Source organism: Coenobita brevimanus, chromosome 70 (genome assembly GCF_032717465.1).
Source record: "Coenobita brevimanus isolate Jiangsu-jjx chromosome 70, ASM3271746v2, whole genome shotgun sequence".
NCBI lineage: Eukaryota > Metazoa > Arthropoda > Malacostraca > Decapoda > Coenobitidae > Coenobita > Coenobita brevimanus.
In genome coordinates this window covers 3,253,237-3,278,472 of record NC_137023.1, presented here as the reverse complement: position 1 = coordinate 3,278,472, position 25,236 = coordinate 3,253,237, and the positions used below count along the sequence as shown (strand labels likewise).

At 44.0% G+C, this 25,236-nt stretch overlaps 1 protein-coding gene across 1 annotated transcript in view; it reads left to right on the top strand.

Moving 5' to 3' along the window:
• Positions 1 to 416: 416 nt before the first annotated feature.
• LOC145406339 (organic cation transporter protein-like) overlaps positions 417 to 25,236 on the top strand; it is a 92,200-nt gene continuing 67,380 nt past the window's right edge. Inside the window, exons 1-2 of the mRNA XM_080277501.1 lie at positions 417 to 526; positions 4,223 to 4,225. Coding sequence (XP_080133627.1) covers positions 417 to 526; positions 4,223 to 4,225 — 113 coding nt within the window. The remainder of the gene's footprint in view (positions 527 to 4,222; positions 4,226 to 25,236) is intronic.

Here is a 25,236-nt window from a genome sequence, read left to right as displayed (position 1 = left end):
GTAGACAGCTTAATGACCCGCTAACCAGCATTGCTTTCCAGTTTTGGACAAATAAATCGAACCATCTTCCTTGTCTTATATTTGTTCTTCCTTTTCCCACCCCTGTCTTCTTTTCCTTCTGTTTCCCTGCAGCATGTTTCCCTCTGGATAGCCTCTCATACCAGATGTGGGCGAATTCTTCCTTTTCTTCTTCTTCTTCTTCTTCTTATTATTATTATTATCATCACTATTCCTCTCCTTCTTCTTCTTCCTCTCCTTCCTCCTGCTCCTGCTCCTGCTCCTTCTTCTTGTCCTCCTCCTCCTCCTCCTCCTCCGCCTCCTCCTCCTCCTCCTCCTCCGCCTCCTCCTCCTCCTCCTCCTCCTTCTAATCTTTCTCATGTTTCCTTTCAGCATGCCTATTTACCTCATTCGCCTTCATGTCGTATGAGTTCCTGGGGGCCACGCCGGATCACTGGTGCCGCGTGCCAGCCCTGGTCGAGGCTAACTGGACAGAGGAGCAGATCATTGCACTTGCCATCCCTCTCAGGTAGGGTACACCACTGAGTCTCTAGGAGCTAAATCAGTTATATAGTACCTCGCCTTTTCCAGTCTCTTTGGTGGTAACTTCACTCTGTCCCCCAGGCAACAGAGGAATGTTATGATTTTGGTGGTTTGCTGTTCTTACTTCAGTGAATTGCTCCATTAAAGCAGGGACACTACAGTTTTAGTGGTGTGCTGTCGCTAGCTCATTACGCTCCATGATCTGTGGTGGGATACTGCTCTATTACTGACTGCCACTGTTTTAAGTTGCATCAACAGGCAAAACAACTCGTGTGTACATTATCTCAGTAATGAAGCTATTTCTTCATGTGAAAAAATGATTTTCAAAGTTCTAAATCCCTGCCACCCCATGCAGCAACCATTCCTCCTGATTCTTGTTCATGTTGTACAACCAAAGACAAAAGTCGTGTCCTGAAATTTGGTGAAAACATCTGCTGAATGGCTCAAGTTTTGGTCCGCTCTGCTTTGTGTCAGACAGATGGTTGGTAAGACTCATATGATTTGCCATTTCCTCCAGGTGACGAACCTGTGGATACGAGGAAATTTTTTTTGTAGCTAAGCGAAAGAAAGATATATATTGTATTTTTCCTAACCGCTACTTGTACTTGATATGTATGTTAACATTATTTCGTCTATGTTTTTAATGCCATGTCAGCAACACTGCAATTAAATTAACTAAAGACTTGCCCGGAAATCACTTCTTCATTATTAATTCAACTTCTTAAGTTGGTGATTATAAGGTGGGATTGTCATTATCTGTCAGTGTCATCAGACAGAATTGTCCAAACTATTCTCCACATAAGGATAGAGTTACTGTATAATATTAATCGAATGTTTTGCTTTGAGTGGTGATGTGATTCCCACAGGCTGGAGTTCGAACACATAATCGAAGCCTACGCACAAGTATTCGTTAGCTTCATTCTGGGTGCATTTCGTCTTTTACGGCATAAGGACAGCTTGCAGTTACTACCTTTCATCCCTGTGATTATTTCCTGGTCCTTTATGGGTGTGATTACACGAGGGGGACCTAAACGATGATCGCTCTCCGCTGTGTCTTCCTCCCAGAAATGCCTGCTGACATCGAATATTTGCACTATTTTTTCGGATTATCTCCCACTGAATAAAGGTGTACCATGTCCTCTCTCAGTTTCCTAGTAATTGGGTGCATGTTGTTTGCCCTCTCCATTCTTGACGTTTAGTGGTAAGATGTAATTGCCAGGCAATAATCGCCTGACCGAATATGGTTCACATTTCATCTCTCGGAGGCAGCAGCTCTCGCGAATGGATGTTATGGCTTTCAGAATTTCCTGGGGTTCGTTCACACCGGCAGCCCATTAGCAGCAGATATGATGCTAAAAGAAAGACAGGCTAGCCAACCATGAATATGTAACTGAGGCAGAGCTTTCATAATGTTTGACGTGTTACAATTAATCTTCGGACAAAACCACGACACGACTTTTGTCTTTGATTGTACCTCAGGAACTGAATTAGCTTTAGTATTTGCAGTCCCCGTGGTATATGTCTGTCAACTCCTGCTGGTGATTCATGGGACTTTGATGGATGGTTGCGGAGAGAAAGGACGTGTGCTGATCTCTCCTCTAGCTGCAGGGTTGCCTCACCGGCGTTAGCTTTTTCTTTTTTCGCCACTAGGGCGTTTTTCAATAAAGTTAGGTTAGCTAGAACTAATTTTCCTCCCTGGCCTTAGTAGATATAGTAGGTGTCTATATCTAATTTCTGAGATTGCCTTTGCTTACTCACCTCTGGAGTGTACCCCCCACTGATCGCTCTGGGGTGTGAGTCACACACAGGCGCGTCCTCCCGAGAGTGGTTTGAGAGGGTAATCTCAGCCTAGGTGGGTCTTCCCCAGGTACTTTGCCCTTTGGTCGTTTTTCTCTCTCTTCCCACTTCCCCTTCACGGGGGAAGTGGTAGCTATGATGGACCCCCCTACTGCCTCCCCTGACGACATCCCTACCGTGACTAACCGGCCCCAGACTGACGGACGCCAGACTCGTTCCCCGCTTGACATCCCTGTAAATAACGTGACCTTCGTAACTCTTCATGCTCTAGGTTCTACTCCCCTGTCCAGACTCAATCCCTTCATTGTCAAGAAGGTGATTGACCACTGTGCGGGAGAGGTGGAACAAGTAAAAAAACTTGGAAATGGAGACCTCCTGGTTAAGACGTTCAACTCCTCTCAAGTTAAAGACTTGCTAAAGCTGCGTAAGTTTCACTGCCATGATATCGAGGCCAAGATCCCAACATCCATGAATTCCTGCAAGGGTGTTATCACTTGCAGGGATCTCATGGTGATGAGTGAGGAAGAAATCATACAGGAACTTGCTCAGCAGGATGTAATTGATGCCAGATTCATCACTCGTTATCAGGAAGGCGTAAGGACGAAGACAGCCACTGTTATCCTCACTTTTGGCAAAGTTTTGCTACCTACAAATGTCAAAGTAGGATATGAAATTGTAAATGTAAGACCGTACATCCCGAATCCCCTTCGTTGTTCAAAATGTCAGCTCTGGACATCATGAAAAGGCTTGTCGGGCTTCCAACATCGTGTGTGGCAAGTGTGCGGCTGTAGGTCACTCTGCTGACAACTGTACATCCGAGACTGAGTGCTGCTTTCACTGTAAAGATGCTCACTCCACTTCCTGGAGGGTTTGTCCCAAGTGGAAGGAGGAGAAAGAGGTCTGTACTGTGAAAGCGACTGAGGGCATTTCCTTTTACAATGCAAGGAAGAAGGTGAAGGAGTTGCATGCAACTCCCAAGCCTAATATCTCCTATGCATCGGCGGTTGTGTCCCGTCCCGTGATGTGCACCGTTGAGACACAGACTGACCTAACATTCGCTCCTCATGCCCCACGCCCTACTTCTCAGTCTAAGCCTCCTGTACGTTTCAACTCTCTTACGGACATCCCTGTTGCTACATCATACTCTCAGGCTGCCGCTGCTCCTTCGCAGTCAGTGCGGCCAAAACAGAAGCCTGACAAGTCTGACAAAATTAATTTGACCACTCTCACTAAGCAGTCACGTCCTCATGTCCTTCCTGCTCCTGGTCCAGCGAGGGAGAGAAAGAATAGCTCTTCCTCGGTGGAGTCTGGGAGCCTTATCATTGATGAAAATATGGAAGTCTCCATGAACAAGAACCGGGAACAGTCCCCCGGTAGCCACTCGCCTGGACACGGGGGGCATAAAAAAACTAAGCACACTGGCCACCCTCGAAAATCTTAAACCGCCGCATTCACTATACTACAGTGGAATTGTAGAGGTATTGGGAATAAGTTACATAATATAGCTATCTTGCTTTCACTACACAGGCCAGATGTTGTTTGTTTACAGGAGACGCGCCTGGAGGATCATCCTGATCCTCCACAGTTCAGACACTACCACTCGTATAGAAGATATGAAGGTCACGGAGTTGCCATTTACACCCACAAATCACACCCACAAACGGAAGTGATTCTAAATTCTACTCTGGAAGTGGTCGCGTGCAGAGTAAAATTTAATAACACGTATCTGTCTATTTGCTCTCTGTACTGTCCTCCACATGGCCCCATTGATAGTGATGCTTTAAATTCACTAGTGGAACATCTCCCTGGGAATAAGTTAGTGTTGGGCGATTTTAACGCCCATCACTATCAATGGGGTAGCTTGAGGATTGATGGTCGTGGGGAGCAAGTAGCCGACCTAATACTACAGTCCAACCTCTGTCTTCTGAACGATGGTAGAGCAACTCGTGTAGATGATCGTACTGGTAACTTTTCGGCCATTGACTTATCTTTGGCCTCCCCTGGTATACATCAAGATCTCTCATGGGGCCCTTATGACGACTTCTTGGGAAGTGATCATTTACCCATCTGTCTTTCTTATACACGCGACATCATTTCAGACCCTCCAACTCCAAAATTTAACTATAAGAAAGCAGATTGGGGATCTTTCTCAAGGATCGCCAATTTAGATATATCTGGGGAGACCATAAATGTTAAGGTCGAAAATATAACTACTTCCATATTACACGCAGCTGAGGCTGCTATTCCCAAGACTTCTACAATTCATGCGAAGCATAGAGCACATTAGTGGACGCCGGATTGCCGACAAACATTAAGAAAACGCAATAGGAGATACAGGATTTTTGATAGTCAGCCCACTGAGGAAAATTTTATTGCATACAAACAGGCACGGGCTGAGGCAAGGAGAATAATAAGAAGGGCTAAACGTGACTCCTGGCGGTCCTTTGTGTCCACGGTGACTCGTACAACACCATTACATAAAGTCTGGTCCACTATAAGATTATTAAATAATAAACGCCCATACTTCCCTGTCACCACCTTGCAGGTGAATAACACCACCTATGACGAGCCCGTGGACATTGCTAACACCCTCGCCAGGAGTTTTTCTCATGTAAGTAGCTCAGCCAATTATGACCTGCATTTCCAACATCATAAACGCAAGGCTGAGCTACAGATATTAGACTTTGCCACAGAAGACGTAGACTCCTCGTACAACCAGGAGTTTATGCTAGATGAACTGCTCCTTGCCCTTAAATCCTGTAAAGACACCAGCCCTGGACCAGACACCATCACGTACGGTATGATCCAGCATCTTAATCAGGACAACCTGATTAAGATGTTAGCATTGTACAATGAGATTTGGGCGTCTTGAACGTTCCCAAACTCATGGCACTTTAAGCACGTCATACCGATACCCAAAGAGGCTGGTCGTCTTATGAATCCCACTTCATTTCGTCCTATTGTGTTGACTTCTTGTCTATGTAAGGTCATGGAACGTATGGTTAACAATAGGCTTCTTTTTGTTTTAGAGTCGAAGGATTTGTTAAATGATCAACAATGTGGCTTCCGTAAATACAGAAGTTCACTAGATCATTTAATGAATTTGGAGCATTGTATTGCAGAGGCATTTGCCAATAAAGAATTCATGATAGGGGTGTTCTTGGACATCCATAAAGCCTATGACATGACCTGGCGACATGGTATACTAATGAAGCTCTATGCTTATGATTTAAGAGGAAATTTGCCTGTTTTTATTTCAAATTTCTTAAGGGACAGAACTTTCTCTGTCAAATTGCCCCATAACGTAACATCGGATATATTTATCCAGGAAAACGGGGTGCCACAGGGAAGTGTGCTTGGTCCTACTTTATTTAGTATTATGATAAATGATATTCTGTCATCAGCTCCCATCCCGAGGAATCTTAAATACTCACTCTACGCTGACGATTGTACAATATGGCACTCTTCCTGTAATGCACAATTCGGCTGGGTGGATTCAAACAGCCCTTGACTCCGTCCACCAATGGGCCTTGCAGTGGGGATTTAAGTTTTCCGTCCGTAAATGTGCCGCTATAGTCTTCACTAATCGTAACGTACCTAATTTGTGCTTAACTTTGGATAATCAGGCGGTACCTTTTCAAAATTCTGTAAAATTTTTAGGAATACATTTTGATCGAAGAATGAATTTTAAACTTCACGTTAATACTTTGCTTGCTCGTTGTGATAAACCGTTAAATGTCCTCAAGTACCTAGCGGGTACTACCTGGGGTGCCGACAGAAAATCTTTATTAATGGTGTATAAGTCCCTTATTCGATCAAAGCTAGACTATGGCGCACAGGTGTATGGCTCAGCATCCGATGCCACGCTGAAAGGATTGGATGTGCTACAGAATAAATGTTTGCGAATGTGTCTTGGAGCCGTCTGGTGTACCCGTGTGGCTCGTATGGAAGTGGAGGCGAATGTGCCTCCCCTCCGTATTCGCCGTGACCACCTGGCCTTGTCCTATAGTATAAGGACATTTAGGAAAAGTAATATCGGCAATGTGGCCTGTACCCCCCTGCGTCAATACCACCACCTTCTGCGGGGGGTGCGTCGGCCACTTGCCGTTCGCCTCCACTTACTGACTCAGGAGCTTGGTGTGGACCCCAGTGACTGTGACAAGTTGGTGTTAAAAAATATATCGCCTTGGGAGCCACCTGCCTTTACTGTTGATGTTACATGGCTCCCAGCACCAAAGGCCAAGGCGCCGGAGGCGGAGGTCCACCACTTGTTTCGTAACATCATCATTCGTCACTTGGGGTCCCACCACTTGTACACCAACGGCTCCAAGTCGAGTGAATGTGTGGGTGCAAGTGTGTGGTCGACTGAATGTGCCCTCAGGTATTGGTTGCTGACTCATACATCTGTGTTTACCTCAGAACTTTTTGCTATTGACAAAGCCATAGACTATGCTCTCAATTCTAGGCATGACTCATTTGTCATATTTTCAGATTCAAAATCAGCCCTTCAGGCAATTGCATCTTGCACTACGGACTCTCACGAGATCCAGGGCCGCATCGTTAATAAGTTGCATTCATGCAACAAGTCATTCACGCTGATCTGGGTGCCTGGTCATTGTCGTATCTACGGTAATGAGCAGGCTGACTTACTTGCAAAGTCAGCTGTAGAGCTCGAGGAGACTTGGGACGTTCCTCGTGATCTACGGTCGAGTCTCTCTCTCGGAAAGAAATCAATAAATCTTCTGTGGCAAGGTCAGTGGACCAGACTAAATATTCCAACCTGTAAGCCGTACCTGGGCGACTGGGACACCACCAACCGCCCCAGTCGCCTGGAAGAAAAAGTGTTGGCACGATTACGGCTTAATGCCACCGTTTTAACACATATGAAACCTTATATGGAAAGACGCTTCCCACCGCACTGTGACATCTGTGATGCGGTGTTATCTATCAGTCATATCATCCTGCGCTGTCGGCGATTTATTCGTGAACGTGCTTCACTTATAAATTACTGCAGCGCAGCAGACGTCCCCTTCACCCTTTCCACCATCCTGGGTGATGGGGACATTGTTATGACTGATAAATTGATGGCTTTCTTGAGAGAGACCGGACTGATCAGAGTGATGTGACTTTTTTACTGTGTGGTTATGGTTTTTATCAACGGTAAATATGTATATATTGTAATATTAATTAGGGTTGACAGTTGACATATTTGAAATAGTTCCTCCTCCCACTGATCGATTTCTAATATAGATGTCCCTTACATTAAACCCCGTTCCTCGACTGACAGTCACCAGCTGATGAGTGCAAGTGTGCAATATAGAAAGGTATTGGGCACTTGCAGTCGATGGTGGTCTGCTGGCCGAGGTTCTTCACTTTTTGTACAAATTATGTAAATACATTATACCATCTTGCTTAAGTTATTCTAATTAGGGCCGACAGCTGACGTATATGGAAATGTTCCTGACTCGTCTGGTTCCCTTTCATATATTGATGTCTCTTATATTAGGTTGTGCCTCGACTGACAGTCACCAGGTGATGAGTGCAGGTATGTAATGTAGAAAGGCATTACATATCTGCAGTCGATGGTGACCTCTTGGTCCAGGCTTTTTTATCATTAGTGTAGGTCTAGTTATTTGTCTCTTAGGATTTAGTATAGGTTAGCGATCTGTCTGTTAGGTGATTAGTTCTAGGGTCTTTACATTAGGCATTTTAGTTTATAAGTAATATAAGGTTAAAAAAAAATAAAAGAATAAAATAATAATAAAAATAAAATAAAAATTATATATATATATATATATATATATATATATATATATATATATATATATATATATATATATATATATATGTACGTGTGCATGAAAGTGTGTATGTTCATATGCATGGATGTGTGTATATATATATACAGTATATATATATATATATATATATATATATATATATATATATATATATATATATATATATATATATATATATATGTAAATGTATATACATGTATATATTTTGCCTTAATGACCAGGGGCTCCGGCCTCAATGGTCGATAGGAAAAAAAAAAAAAAGGTGATTCATCTGGAGTAAGTAGCATAGATTCAGTAAGAATTATATCTAATGGCTGGAAGTGACAAACAGATTGGCTTTATGAATGGAATGGGTTGTGTGAGCCAAATATCTGCTATGTCGAAACTGGCGAAAACGAGGAAAAGGCATTTATGATACTTTTGGATTTGAATTTCTCTCTCTCTCTCTCTCTCTCTCTCTCTCCCGGTCCGCCATATTGTGTTGGTATAAACAAGACCTTGAGAGCTCTCTCCTTTCCTTGAAAGTTTTGGGCATTCCAGTGATCTGCCGTCTACCAGCCTTGGCACGGAGCAATAGTAAGCACCCGTCGTCTGTTTGGTGACATAAGGGGCTTTGGGGCTTTAGCCTTAGACTAGTAGCAGTCGTGAAAATTATATCTCGGCCTACCCCCTCTCGTCAGATTTTCTCCCGGCTGCGCATGCGCGGTGGGGGAGCGTGACGTGTGGTGACGTCATGTGCACGTCACTGTACCCCCACCGGTGCTGCGTCTTGACTCCCTGACTTCATTGCTGTGGCAACATGGCTTATTCTGGCCCTGCCTCCCTTGCTGACATTGAGGCTGACCTCTATCTCAGTGAGGACGAGGACATAACAGACCAGCACTCGCCCCCAGTGGCACTCGCCACGCAGCAACCTGGCCCCACCTCTTGGCAGCCCAGTGTTGCAGTCCCCCCTCCCGCTACGCCTACCACCTCCACCAAACGACCCATGGATCAGGCTTCGGATTCAAGTGGTTCGTCCTCACCTGCTCTCAAGGCATCCAGGCGCATCGAGACTTCTCATCCAGCTGCTTCTGATAATTCATTCCCTGGCCCTGGCTCTCATTGTTCACCCCCTCTGGCCACCATTGTCCTTCCTGCATTTGCTCCCAGAGCTGAATATGTCAAGCTTGTCTTCTGTGGGAACCCAACTGTGGAAACGAAGCTGCGCTGGCTCTCTGACGTCACCAGGGCTTTCTGCCTCAATCGGGAGTTGGCCGAGGTGAAAATGTCTGCTGTCACCTCCCGTTTTGTTTATATCTCACGTAAACGTCCCGACATCATCGAAAGTGTTGCGAAAGGTGACTTCTTATCTTTGAAGCTTGATGTTCAGGACTCCGTTGAGAGGCTGAGGAAGTTCCCGACGTATCTCGTCACCCGCTACCCTGTTGATGTAGACCCTTCTCTGGCCAAGGAACTTAATGGCATATACACTGTGCGTCGCTTCTATCAACATGGCACGCCCATCAACCGGCTTGTTGTCGTATGGAGCCTCCCAGACCCACCGCCACCAGCTTTCAGCTTCAGCTTCCTTCCTTGCCTTCCATCCTGTGAGTTTAAAAGGATGACAGACGAACTGCCTTGGTGCTACAAATGCTGGGGTATTGGTCATATATCCCGGTATTGTGCTGCTTCCTCTGATAAGTGTGGTTGGTGTGCCGGCCCCTGTCATAAAGACTTTGTAGTTACTTGTAGAGAAGTATATTTTAGACTTGTGGTCGAGCGGCTTTTATATCTTGTAGTAGTTTCCCCACCAGATGTCATGTAGTGACGGGAGAGGTAAAGAATAGTATGGGACTATTTTTATTTGTCTTGGAAATATTTAACAGGTATAACAGTATAAGTCCCGGGTAGCTACCTCCCTGTCTCGCTATCGCTCTCTCTTTCTGTTCTAAGGCTAATCTCCGTCTCGACCTCTCTCTAGGGTCACTTGTCTCCTTCTAAACTCTCTTTTCTAAAATCTGGTGTAGTAGGGGTGTGTCACATATGTTCCTCATGGCAACAGATCTTTCTCACGAGAGGACTGCTGACAGCTAACTGCATCATCTCCTTACTGGCCGCTGTCGTCAGCTTTCCTCCGTGTAAGCATGTTTAGCGCTGCTAGATTCTCGCAGACACAACACCTTCTCATCATTTGACTTCCTGCTTCTATCTGTCTCTCTATCTATCTATTTATCTATCTATCTATTATGTAGTCCTATATTTGCTCGGCCGCGCGAAAATGGCGTACCATCGACATTTAATAGTTATAATATATTAATACATACTACATACACATTATAATGAACTTATAAGCTAATTAAGTGAAATACATAATATTGTAAAGTAACATAATTGTATGAATATTGTATACATATATTATTCATAGTAAATAGTTATTATTCAGTAATACTACATTTTAAATAAGTTGTATACATATTGGAATAAATGCATTAAAGTAAATTATTTAAATGTAATACAGTATGTACTTGGGATATTATAGTGAAATGCATACATGCAAGAATAAAAATAGTTTAAAATTAAGATTATTGTAAGAGTTATTAATATTTCATTCAAAGATAATGGTACTGGTCTGTCATATATGGGTCATTCTTCTTTGTGTTATTATTATTATTATTATTATTATTTTTATATATATAATTAATACTATATACAAAATATATACACTTCATTCAGGGTGGTTAACTGTGATGTTAACTCTCCCCCCACTAAACAATGACTCCAAATTAGCAATTCTTGCATGCATTCTGTGCATTGCCAACAGCAATACTGCAACTACAATGCAGATGATTATAAAGACAGAAGGTGCTTGGCTATACACATAATATGGGTTGAACATACTCAAACTCAAATCTTCCCAGGGCTTCATTGTTTCATTGATCAGCTGCATAGTTTCAAACTTAGGTGAAGTCAGCTTAATACTTGTGCTCATGTTTAAGTTCATATCAGGCAGTGGGTGGAAATGTTTGTGTGTATGGTTGATAATGGCGTAGTGATTGATGGTGGAAAAAGTAGACATGGATGGTGTAAATACCGCACAGTAGTCTGGTGCTATGTATAATCCTGAGGCTGATGTATGAGATGGTGGTATATCTGGACAGACTATGTAAACTGATGTGTTATGAGGGAAATAAAAAAACTGCGAGTGTCCAATGCGTTGATGGTGTACAAGTTTATCTGGAGCAAAAGTGAAGTTGCAATGATGATGAATATTGTTATTGCTGATGATAGCCATTTCACAAGGGACCGTATCAGTAGGCTGAAACGTGAAAATGTACGCAGGACAAAGATGAACAGCATGTAAGGATGTGCGGCACTTTCGCTCAATCGTTGACTCACTTGCGAAAGTGACAGTGTCTCGTCTCTTGGAGACCATGATGAGTTCGGTGTCTGTGTTGATGTTGATGATGACTAAAGTGTTGTTGTTTCTATAGGGGAAGGGGTGTATTTGGTATACTGTGAACAGGTCTTCCGTGATGAATGGTACATGAACTATCACTGATGTTGGTGTTAGTGTTGCTTCTAAGTATGGGTAATATTGCATAAATTCCCTACTGCGGAACAATGGCTTCAATTTATGTTTATGTATGCCTTGACTAACTATCTGACGTAGCTCATGAACTGGGAGTAAGTCATTCGTGATCTTGCCATCACCAGCATTCGAAATTCCTTGCATAAGTGCCCTGAAATGATCTCTAGTGTTCTCTAATTGTAGTAGAATCGTGTCAATATGTTATGTGATGATGGAGAAGTGCTGGAAAAGAGTAACGTTGCCCTCTAAGTCATTTATTTTATCTATACTCTCGAGAGCTACGTTTTCTGCTTGTTTCAGATTTTTCACAATTGTCTTCATTGCCGAGTTCTGTCCTGTGATGAATTTATCCTGGTATGTTAGTACCTGAGCTATCTTATTAAATTTGTTGTTTATTTCTTTAAGGTCATCCTCTGTAGCCAATCCAAAGATGTTCCCAAGAATTGCGCCGCCCAGATCGAACAAACCGCGCTTTTGGCGAGTACGTGTGATGTTGTTCCTGTCGCTCAGCATCTCCGTTCCATAAGATGGGAGATCTTGGATCATGACGAGCATAGTTGACTTCGCCTGTTCTAGTTTCCATTTCGCTAACTTCACCATTTCATCCACTTCCTTGGTGATATGTGATTGTGAAACATAATTCCCTATCTTGAAGTCCAGAGTTCGCATCGGCGTCGCAAGTCTTTCTACATAAGTAGGTAAGTCATACAAGTAATCTAGACTTATTTCAGTACTCATGACGTCCTTGACGATTGTAGTCGTGGCCGTTGGAGCTATGAGGCATCCTTGTCGTACTATATGCTTGGGGTCTAGGTGTGCATATACTCTTACTATGTATAGGAGAATCCATAGCATAAGTCCCTTCATCGTAACCTACCGAAAAAAAAAATCTATTAATTTCCTATAAAGCTGTGGTTGATGATAGTGATGATGTGCGTTACGGTTGGTTGTTATTTCATTTATAGAAGGAATTTAAATCGATATTTAATTCTCGTAAATGATGTACTGTAGATTTCATTGGAATAGTTGCACCTATGTTCGATTGTTTGGTATATGACCTTAATTTCTTTTTGTAATCATTGTTGTGTTCTTGCTTGGTTTCTTGAGGTACGTTCACCTGTTCGGTTGTATCCGAGGCTGAATAATTATGTGATAATTCCCTTGAAACTCGTTTTAAATGGTCAATATGAACTTGTTTTTCCTCGCCACTTGAAAGTGACTTAATTAAAACTTTGTTTGCTTTTATGTTAATTACTCTGTATGGGCCCTCAAATTTAGGGGATAATTTATTGTCTCTCGTATGAATGACTCCGTAAACAATGTCTCCTAAGCTGATAGGTGAATCTTTTGCCTTCTTGTTAAATGCCTCCGTCATTTCTTCCTTGGACATCGTTAATTGTTTTTGCACTCTTTTGTGAATGTCCTGGAATTCACGTAAACGGAGTTTAGAGTAATCATCGTAATTGTATATAGGCATGCTGTCACCTTCTAGGAGCTCATATGGTAATTTTTTATCTGTGCCATATATAATGAAATGTGGTGTGTCACCAATGGATTTATTTATAGACCCATTAATGGAAGCCTCTACTCTGGGAATCCAATCATCCCAGCTTGCATAATTTTCACTGAGAATGTGTCGTAGCACATCTAATACCTTTTTATTTTGTCTCTCTACCAACCCATTCGATGCTGGGTGATAGGCCAAAACGTTAACCTTTTTAATGTTGTATTGTTTACATATTTCTTGTAAGATCTCAGAATTAAATTCTCCTCCATTATCACTTATTAATACCTTTGGGGTAGTAAAGCGACATATTACATTATCTGTTATTGCCTTTGCTACTGTCTCTCCTGTCTTATCTTTAATTGGAGCTAAAATGACATAACGGGAAAAATGATCCGTTGCTACGAATAAGTATAGGTTATTATTGTATGATAATGGCATCTTGAGTAAATCAACAGCGACAACGTCCCATGGTTGATGTGGTACAGGGTAATTACCCATCGGTGCAGGTGTGATTGGGTATCCTTTGTGTTTCGCACATGATTCGCATCTGTCTATATGATTGTTTATATCTCTTCGTAATGAAGGCCAGTAATATAATGGCTGGGCTTGGTTGAATGTCTTATCCTTTCCAGGGTGTCCTGCATGTGGGCTGTCGTGTATCATTCGTAATACTTGGGGTATCATGTCATTAGGTACTACCAACTGGTTAGTATTTCTTTGGCGTTTTGGTTGTTTAGAGTTAATTTTGTATAATGTATTATTGACCATTGTGAATTGTTCAAGTGGGACATGCAGTTTGGGTAATTGTATGTCATCTCCACTTTCTAACTTGTATATTACTTTTGATCATACTGGGTCAAGTCTTTGTGCCTTTGCGATATCCTCGTGGTTTGGGATATTTCCTTTGAGATGTAACGCCGCGACCTGAATTGTGTTCGGGTTCCTAGATAATGCGTCAGCTACTATATTCATTTTACCTTGTATATAATGTATTTGTACATTGTAGTTTTCAACTGTACATTTCCATCTTGCTCTCCTCCCAGAAAGGAGTTTTTCTTTAAACATACCCACCAGTGGTTTATGGTCGGTGAATAAGTGGATTTCGTAACCATATACCAAATCTCGAAACTTTTGTAATGCAAAAATCACTGCAAGTGCCTCTAAGTCTGTAGTGCTATAATTTTTCTCGGCACCTCTTGTTTGTCTGCTGGCAAATGCAATTGGTTGATTCTTTCCTCTTTTATCTTCCTGCATCAGTACAGCCCCTAATCCTTTAACTGATGCGTCTGTACAAATAAGAAATGATTTCGTGTAATTCGGATATGCTAAACAAGGTGCATTTGTTAATTTAATTTTTAGATTGTTAAATGCCCTTTTTTGTTCTTCTTCCCATTGGAATACAGCATCTTTTTTGAGTAGTTGGAATAGAGGGAAGGCTATATGAGAGAACTGTGGTACGAAGGACCTATAGTACCCAGCCAGACCTAAAAATTGTCTAACTTCGTCAGTCGTAGTGGGTTCAGGAAAATCTCTCACTGCCTGTATTTTGTCATCAGTGGTGTGAATACCATTAGAACTTAATTTGTGGCCTAAGAAATTTATTTCCTTAAAGCAAAATTTGCATTTAGAAAGTTTAATTTTTAATCCAGCATCACTAAGCTTTTGTAAGAGTAAGTCTAATTTCCTGAGATGATCCTTAATATTCTTCGTTGCGATAATAATATCGTCAAGATAAACAAATATTCCTTGTCCTAAAATTCCGGACAATACGTAATTCATAAGACGCTGGAACGTACCGGGGGCTGTCCTCAGTCCCATTGGCATTCTTGTATATTGATAATGGCCTCTGTTTGTTGAAAAGGCAGTGTATTTACGTGACTCCTGAGATACCGGAATCTGATAGTATCCGTTTAGGAGATCGATGGTCGAGAATATATTATTCTCAGGACCAATATTCTGTAGAACATCACTTAGCAATGGCATGGGAAATCTGTCTGGGATGGTGTGATTATTTAGTTTACGGTAATCTACTACCGCACGCATTTCTCCATTTCTCTTGGGCACAAAGAAAAGGGAGCGTTCCACGGAGAAACTGAAGGCTCAATAATTCCAAGCTTTAACATTTCATCGACATACTGATTTGCAAGTGTACGTTGGGAGTGTGGTATGCGATAAGCTGGTACGAAAATTGGTGGTGTTTCTGGGTGCACATTAATCATGTGATTAATCAAGTTAGTACACCCTAATTGTTCTCCGGGCAATGCTACGGTGTCCCTGTGTGTTTCCAGCAGGGTTAACAAATCATTTTCTTCGTCAAATTCACCTGAGTGAATTAAATTCTCTTTATTCTTTCTCTATCCGTAGATTTGATCTCACTTGTTACTCCACCAATATTTATTTCCTTCACAGGGGCGAAACATTTTTCAATATTAACTATGCAAGTTCCCTTCTTCAACTGAACTTCCCCATTCATGTGATTAATAATGAATATCTGAGTTAGCCCTTCGTCGTTCGTATGACATAATGCGTTTTCTACTGACAATCCCTTTACTTTACATAATTCTTCTAAGACAAGAACAGTACTATTCCGTAATTTGCTCTTTATGGTAACCTTCATGTATGAATTAGGTGGTATAACCAAATCATTAGTGAGATGGGCTGGAAAAATTGATAAATCAGTACTGTTATCTGGGTCACTAATTCTGGAGGATGGGGTTGCTGGTGTAAGTGGATCTATACACTCATCTGTTTGTGTATGTTTGTTAAAGCCTTTAATATTACCAATTCTTTTTGGCTCTCTTCTACCAATCGGTGAGGGCTCTGAAAGTATTTCCTCTATGAATTCATTATCAAAGTCTATTCCATTCATTTGTGGGAGTATAGTTATGTTCTCAGTTCTCATGGATCTTAAGCCCAGTAACATATGAGCTTTAATTGCTAAGTTTTCAACGATATGGAACAATGCAGAGAATGGTCTTGTAGTTTCTGTGAAACTGAGATTTAATCTTATCATACCTTTTACTGTAATCTCTTGACCATCTACTGTGTATAATTCTAAATCAGCTTCATCCAGAAAAGTTACTTTCTTTTTATTTTTAAGAATTCTATTTAGTTCTTCATGTGTTATTAAGTTCACTGGAGAGCCTGTATCTAAAAATAAGGAAACGTTTTGATCCTCACATACAGCTGGTATCAAGATACACTCATTTCCCAACATGCCTCCTATATGAAGTTTAACCTTGTTCTTCTTTACGTTTGTTCGTTTTTTGTCATGACTTGGTCTTCCCCCGATTTGAACATAGACACAATTTTTTCTACTGTTTTGCAATCACTGGTCCAGTGCCCTTGGTATCTATGATGCCTACAGTAAGGACCAAATCCTTGTGTCTTTTGATTATCCTCTTTTGCCTTGATAAAGCATTCATACCTTGTGTGTCCTGGTTTTGCACAGTAATGACACAGAATGGACCTATCCCTTGACTGTGACCTACGAGGTGATTTCCCATAAAAAGTGTTGTTTATGGCGCGAGACCTGCTCGGGCTGCGTGAAAACTTATGAAACTGCCTGTAGGAAGGCGCGTGGGAACGAGGTCTAGGCGTCTTTGTTTGTTTGGGCTGCCTCATTTCTGGTCGCGATCGATTTTGTTCTCTGTTTGGGGTCGGTGTTGATGTTTTCACAGCTGATACTGTCTCAGGTACCCTGATTCTACCAGAATGTGCATGTGTGTCGACCACACCTGCTTTACTGCACTGCATCTCTACCTCGTTCATTAAGTCTAGTAAGCACATTCCCGGGGTGTACGCGATTGTTTTGGCGATCTTAAGGGTTCTATCAGGTAATTTACACAAGGCAGCTACATAACCAATGATGTCCACGACGAGGTCTGGGGACATCTTACCATCATCTGTTATCCACTTAGAATTCTCCAGAGTAGCTAATAGGGTTCTCTTGATTGTGGAGACATCAGCAGTTATTTCACTGAGCACATGGTTTGTAGTGTGCTCCCTTACAAGATCTACAATTTTATGTAATTCTGGAATTATACCTGGCAAGAAGTTCATACCTCCAGAAAATTTCTTCAGAAATTCAGTTTTAAATTCATCATATGTCCTAGCACGATGTAGCTTATCGGAGCGCAATAAATTGCTTGCTGGACATCTTTCCTGGCTTATGCAAGATGAAAAAATAGCAATTTTCTCTTGTTCATCTAGTATGTGGCGCTTGATGAACATTTGTTCGCACTGACTGATTAATGAAATGACATCAATGCGATCCTTGTCTGTGCCAGAGAATTTTGGGGCAGTCTTATCCTCGTGATACACAAAAACGTGAGGTGTGGTTTTTAGATCAGCAGTATTTGGTTCTTGATTCATATTTAATGATTGCCCTGTTAATTCAACTTGTACGAGTTTATCGTTATGTGAGGGAATGGTAGAATATGTATGACCGGACCGGTGAACCCTGTTAAGTATATTGGCATACGTATTCAAGGCAGCTGCAAAGCCGATACTCTCTACGTCTGAAGGCGTTTCCCACTCATCATCCGAAACTCCCGTATTTGTTTCCTTATCTATAACGTGTGGTGTGGGTTGTACAATGGGTGGGTTGTCTCTTAATTGTGAGTCTGATGTTGTGGCAATTTGTGTGTCATCTGGTATTAACGTGGGTGGTGGCGAAAATATTCCTGTCATTAAGATATGATGTTATGAAAAACGCCTCTTGTTTATTTATGTCCTAGCAAACTAGATGAGTAAATAAGTTGAATATAGCTAATTTTAGCACTGAGAAGAAATGAGCAAGTATAATTTTACCCACTTGATACAGATCGTAGAGGTGTGTCGATACAAAAGTCGATCTCGGAAGAAAATACAGGTTTGATTGAAGATCTCTTGATAATTCTAGTGGTGTGTTGATGGACGATATTACTCAGGAAACTCCATGGCCTGGTATTTGTAGTGGTTAACGGCTGTCCCAGGCAAACCTCAGCATAGAACGTCGAATTTCCAACTTAACTGTGAAAATAAGTGAATATGAGTAGGAGCTATGTGAATAATGAGTAATGAGTAGTGGGTGAGAAGTGCCTGGTGTCAGTCACACGTTGCTTGGCATGGCAGACTCGCGTTGTGATGTCATCTCAGCACATGGTGACGTCGGCTTCCCACACTGGTAGCTGTGGTGAGTGAATGAGTAGCGATGAGTAACTTGAGTGAAGATGAGTTGTGAGTCGTGTCTCACTCTTCGTTTGTTTGTTCCCTTTATTCTATGTGGAAGTTTTCTCGGTCCTTTTCTCTAGTGATTTATTCGTTGTGGGATGAAGACTGCCGCTACTTGTAGGTGCGTGTAGAAGATTATACAGACGACGTAGAGTTGTTAATTGTAGTTGATTGTAGATGGCTGTAGTTGATTGTAGATGGCTGTAGACTTTGTAGAACTGAAGCTAATCTTGTAGTCTCGGTTGCTTTTGTAGAAATTTGCTTTTAATTCGGAGACGATGTCCGCAGATTTGCTGGTTTGTCGTTAAGCTACGTGCAAGGCGTCGAGTGATCTCTTGACCTCTGCATCAGCGTAATGATCTGGGAGACGGAGGGGGCAGGACGGAGAGAATACTGTCAGGAGCTGATATTGTTGGTTGTTTTCAATCTTGATATTTTGTAGGAATTTAATGTTGATTCGTAGACGAGGTTTGTATACGTTCGCTGCTACCAAATGTCATAAAGACTTTGTAGTTACTTGTAGAGAAGTATATTTTAGACTTGTGGTCGAGCGGCTTTTATATCTTGTAGTAGTTTCCCCACCAGATGTCATGTAGTGACGGGAGAGGTAAAGAATAGTATGGGACTATTTTTATTTGTCTTGGAAATATTTAACAGGTATAACAGTATAAGTCCCGGGTAGCTACCTCCCTGTCTCGCTATCTCTCTCTCTTTCTGTTCTAAGGCTAATCTCCGTCTCGACCTCTCTCTAGGGTCGCTTGTCTCCTTCTAAACTCTCTTTTCTAAAATCTGGTGTAGTAGGGGTGTGTCACATATGTTCCTCATGGCAACAGATCTTTCTCACGAGAGGACTGCTGACAGCTAACTGCATCATCTCCTTACTGGCCGCTGTCGTCAGCTTTCCTCCGTGTAAGCATGTTTAGCGCTGCTAGATTCTCGCAGACACAACACCTTCTCATCATTTGACTTCCTGCTTCTATCTGTCTCTCTATCTATCTATTTATCTATCTATCTATTATGTAGTCCTATACCCCCACTCCTCCCGGACTTGCCCACATCGCACCCCCACCCAACCTACCACCGCTGATGCTACTCCTGCATCAGACCAGCCCACCCCACCTGCTCCAGATACATCAGTGTGGAAATGCCCCCGCTGTAATGAACAAGGAGTCAATGTGTGGCACGGTTGCCTGAAGCGCTTCCGTGCTGCCGCCTCGCTTGCTGTTGACGCTACGCCTCACACCTTGCCCCCACCACCACCACAACCATGGTCGCGACCAGGCGTTGCTTCACCACCTCCATCCTCTACCCTGGCTGCCTCGCCGCAAGTCCTTGCCCTTCACAAGGCCGTTGCCAACCTGACGGCACGTTGCGCAGCCATTGAAGCACGTTTTGATGCAATCGAGACCCGCATTGATAGTCTAGCCACCCAGCAAGCCACCACTGAGCGCACCCTCGCCACACTCGTTGAGTCACACCATGCCGTCATCACGTCTATCACCACCCTTTCCGAGAGACTAGAAGCCCTCACCTCTACCTTTGAAAAGCTCAGTGATCGACTCATCAAGGAGCCACTGCACCGCAAGCCTCAGAGCAGCGCTGCTTCCATGTCATCGGGCGGCAACACTTTGACGTCCTTGTCCCCACCAGCCTCCCGTAAACCTAAAGGCAGACTTCAATAACGGAATGCAGCTTCACATCATCTCTTGGAATGCCTGTGGTATCGGAACTTACCCGAAGCTTACTGCCCTCCAGACTTATATAGGTCGTCACCACCCACATGTCATCTTTCTTCAGGAAGCTTTTGTAGGCTGCCATGTGCTCGGGGTTGAAGCTCCCCCACTCCCAGGCTTCGTCTCTTATGTCCATCACGTCAGGAATGGCCTCGTGAGCTACATTCACTCCTCCATTCCCCATCAACTCCTCCGCTGCTCTACCGATGACAACATGACCTTCCAGCTCTTCGAGATCACCGTGGGTGCTGGGAAGCTTCGACTCTGCAATGTGTATTCTGCTCCAGGAAAGATCAATCTCCCTGCTCTCCCACCACCTACGTCGCAAGGCATGATCTACATGGGGGACTTCAACGCCCGGCACCCCGCCCTAGGTGATGCCTCCCCCTCCCCAAATCGTGGTGGACTACCTCTTCTCGAATACATCCGCCGACACCGGCTCACTCACTGGCCTACTGGGGGTGCCACGCACACCCAAGGAGGCACGCTTGATCACATCATTACCTCTGGCCTGGTGGCGTCACATGTTCAGTACTTTTCTATACAAACCCTTTTCTCTGATCACATCGCTCTTGGATTACAGTACTCCCTACCAAGTGGACCTTCCTCTCCTCACACTCGCTTCCGCATCACCATTCCTCCAAAGTACTGCCCTAACTACATATTTTACATCTCCAGTCTTCTACCAACATTTAACTTCCAGTCGCCTGAGAATCTGTACTCCTCTCTGGTTCGAGCAACACATGACTTTTACACTCGTTTTGTGACACGTCCGCACATCAAAAGACACGGTGTGGCTCATGCCTGGACACTGGATCAGCGCATTCTCCAGGCAGAAAGGCAAGCTGTGGATGATGGTATCGCATTCCAGAGTCAACCAACTCATGCCAGTCTCATGCAGTATCGTGCGTCCAGAGATGACCTTGTTGCCCTTCAGCAGGGTGCCCGTACCGAGGCTTGGAGGAAGTATACTGATAGCATCAATCACCAGACAAGTGCTGCCTCCATGTGGCACCTTATCAACAGAGTTATTAGGAGGAAACCACCAAGTGCTCTTCACCACAGCCCAGCACAGTATGCAGAGGACCTGATCACTACCTGGTCTGAGCAGGCGCAGTCACACAGTCTTCCCGTCCATGTTCAAGAGGCACTCTCCACCCACAGGAATGCCCGCACATTGCGTCTCATGGCTGCATTACTCCGGCCGGATGAAGAAGACGACGTACCCATCACTGAAGATGAACTGCGCCATGCTCTTGCCAGGAGTAAGACGACTGCACCCGGGGAAGATGGTATCACCTTTCAAGTCCTCCGCCTCCTCCTCAAAGTTCCCGGCTCTCCCTTGCTGAAGCTCTACAATCTTTGCTTCCAAAGGGGATACGTGCCTCATGCCTGGACCTCTAGTACCATTGTGCCCATTCCCAAACCTGGCACAGACAAGTTCAGGCCTATTTCACTCACCTCCTGCTTTTGTAAAGTGCTTGAGCGCATATTCCTTGCTCGCCTCATGTTCCGGCTACAAGACAAGTTATTTCAGAGCCTGTATGGTTTTTTGCCACAGAGGAGCACACACCATTGCCTGATGGACCTGTATGCCCGCCTCTCCCCCGCCAGTGTGGTAGCATTTCTTGATCTCAAGAGTGCTTTTGACATTGCCAACAAGGAGATTATTCTTGACCAGCTGGTTGAGTTTGGGGTACACGGTAATCTCCTACGGTGGATCCGAGGTTATCTTTGTAACAGGACCTCACGTGTGCTATTCCAAGGGGCATGTAGCACGTCCAGGGAATTAGAGCTTGGTACTCCCCAGGATGGAGATTTAAGTCCTTTTCTTTTCAATGTTCTGATGCACCGCTTGCTGACTCTTCTACCCGATATTCCTGGCACGACTATCACCTGCTATGCTGACGACATCTGTGTGCATTCCACCTCTGCTGCCAGTCTTCAGAGATTCCTACAGTCTTTCTATGAGTCGTCCTCTGCTTGTGGCCTCCTTCTCTCCCCAGACAAGAGTCGAGTATTCTCTCCTCGGGGCTGTGGTACACTCCCGGTGTTTACTGTGGGACAAAGAGTTATCCCGCCCTGTACGCAGTACCTATACCTGGGAACGCCAGTGCGCATCACTCCAGCCATACCTGCTCGGCAGCGTGTCCATCCCATCATCCAAGATCTCCTCCACCGGCCAGAACAGCGCTTTGTCCCCTTCAAGTGGCTCACTAATTATGCTGCCGGCATCTCCATCCCCTTGGCAAGAAACATCTACATTACCTTCATACGGTCAGTCATCGATTATCTCTCCCCAGCACTTAGCCAGCTCTCTAGGACCACCTTGGAGCCTTTAGAAAAGTTTCAGAACAAAGTGATGCGATACATTCTTGGGTGCCCCACCTCCACCAGGATAGTAACCATGTTGACTGAACTAAATCTTCCTTCAGTTGTTGAGAGGATCCACGCCAACGTCACCTCCTTCAGCATCAAGTGCCTTCACTCACCCCATCTTGTTCCACACTATTCCCACGTCCTGCGAGCCTCACTTGACCCTGCTGCTCCTCGCCTTCTACTTCGTCCTGGCGTCCGCACCCTCGTCAACACAGTGTGCTCCTCCCTGCAGCGTCTTCACATCGACGTTACCGTGGCCGAGGTTGATCATGGGCCACCCCCATGGAGGATTCCACAGCCTCATGTCACCTTCACACCCACCTCAAAGACTGACCCACCTTCCCTTCAGAAACAGCTAGCTTTGGAGCACATTGCTGCGCTCGCCTCCTCTGTCTCTGACACACATCACCTCTATGTGGATGGGTCCATACAGCCTGATGGCAGTGCTGGCTGCGCCATCTACTTACCGGACTTGGAGCCCCCGGAGGGTGGCTGGGTTGGTCGCAGGTTACCCAACTCGTCCAGCTCTACATACTGTGAGCTTCAGGCCCTTCTCCTGGCTGTCAGTCTCCTCCGTCAGCGGCAGGTGAATGGTGTTGTGATATGTGATTCTCAGTCTGCACTTCAGGCCATCTCGTCTCCACACCCCTCTCAACGCTCACTCATCAACCACATCTTGCATCAGTTAGTAGCGGCTCAAGATCTTTCCCTCTGCATACGATTTTTGTGGATTCCTTCCCATGTTGGAATAGTTGGGAACGACAGGGTGGACCTCCTCGCTAAGAGTGCCTGCGAACTGCAGCTGCCTGACGGTGCTGCACCCTCCCTTCTCTGCTACAAGCAGATCATATACTATGCCGCACTTCTCCCCACACTCCACCGCATGAATGTTGAGCGTCCACAGAGTGTATCTATACAACACTACGACCACTTCCGACTCTCTTCCCCGAGGTATCGCCGACATGGGCTCATGGTTCGCAGACATAATATTGTGACTGCCCGGCTTCGGCTAGGGTACAGACCTCTGTGGCAAGTCTCCGAGGCGGGGGACGTACCCCACTACTCCACCTGCAAGCTCTGCGACCGTCCAAATGCCAACAGTCTCCATCACTACTGCCTCGAGTGTCCCTCAGTGAGTGATTTGCTGCCCCAGGGCCAGGACTTAATACATGTGTGTCGGCACTTGTTAAATGATGACAACTTGGATACTGTTTTAGCCCGACACCCACACTTTGGTGGGTGCTGAAACTTGTTTCACAGTGTATGCTGGTGTATTTCACCTTCTTGTAAGATCACTTTTGCCTTTGTCCAGCTTCACTCTACGTGACAGCGTGTCCTACGTGTCACGAATACTATGTATGATTAGAGACTGAGGACTGTACTAGGTTTGTCGCTCTATGAGCATAATAAATTAATTAAAACAAAATTCTCTCTCTCTCTCTCTCTCTCTCTCTCTCTAATTATATAAAACAAGGTGAACAGAATGAGATTGTGAAAGGTTTAGCGCGTGTGTATGGATGGGATGGAAAGCTGATGAATACTTTAATGAATGTTTTAAATGGTAGTGAAGCCTGCTTACGGGTGTGTCTAACTCAGTGATTTAATATCAGTGTCTGTTTTCTGTTTCATTGTTCACCAGTTCTCATTATCTTGAGATATAAGTGATCTGTCTGTCTTCTGGGAAGACAAATGTATTGTACACAGGGTTAGGTTTCCGGTAGCCATTTGATACCTATTTTCACTAATTAATGCAAGTTCCATGAACATTACTTCCATTACAAGCAGGGATTAATTCTCTATTGGTGCTGCATTTCCGACTAGCTGGCCGTCTTGAGCTGATGCTTGGGGAAATTTGTGCCTTTGCCACCCATGACACACACACACACACACACACACACACACACACACACACACACACACACACACACACACACACACACACACACACACACACACACACACACACACACAACACACACACACACAAAATCCCGGATATGCCACTACCCCATCCCCAATCACGACTGTGGATCCCCTGGGTCATCCACATTTTAAAGCCATGTTAAGGGCCAACTTAAAGATTTTCAGGGCTCTAGATCCCTCTTTCCACCAGCATCCCCTCCACTTTCCACGCATTACAGCATATTTATGTCTACCCACCATTGGATACTTATTACCACAGGGTGCCTCGTATGAGAAGCCGAGATTTGCACTGTTCTTCATGTTATGCACACTACACCGTCTTTTGAAAAAAAATAAAATATGTTCTGACTGACTGCAATAGTACCTTAGATTCCAATGGACAAGGACCCACAAATAATCCTATTAGTGGTCCCTTTTCTGCTACAGTCCCAGGTATCCCAAGAGGAATCCTGACCATTGCTGGCTACTTTTTTCTCCACTTCTGAATTTCTCTAATTTCAACTCGTTGAAGCATCATCTCCCCTCATAACAGAATTATTGAGAACAAGTCCGAGAATAGCGACATCAGTTCTTTTTCTATATCCCATACTCTCTCAACACTCATTTTCGAGTCAAGATGGCCATTCCATGTCTGTGTGCAGCTGCCTTATTTTTGCCAGAGCATTGAAGAGGCCAACCCAGAAACTCATTTAGCACTGGGCGACTGAGTCATTGAGCTCACTTTGCTCAACGCCAACCAACCAGGTGTCCAGCAACACACCCCAGTCTAAA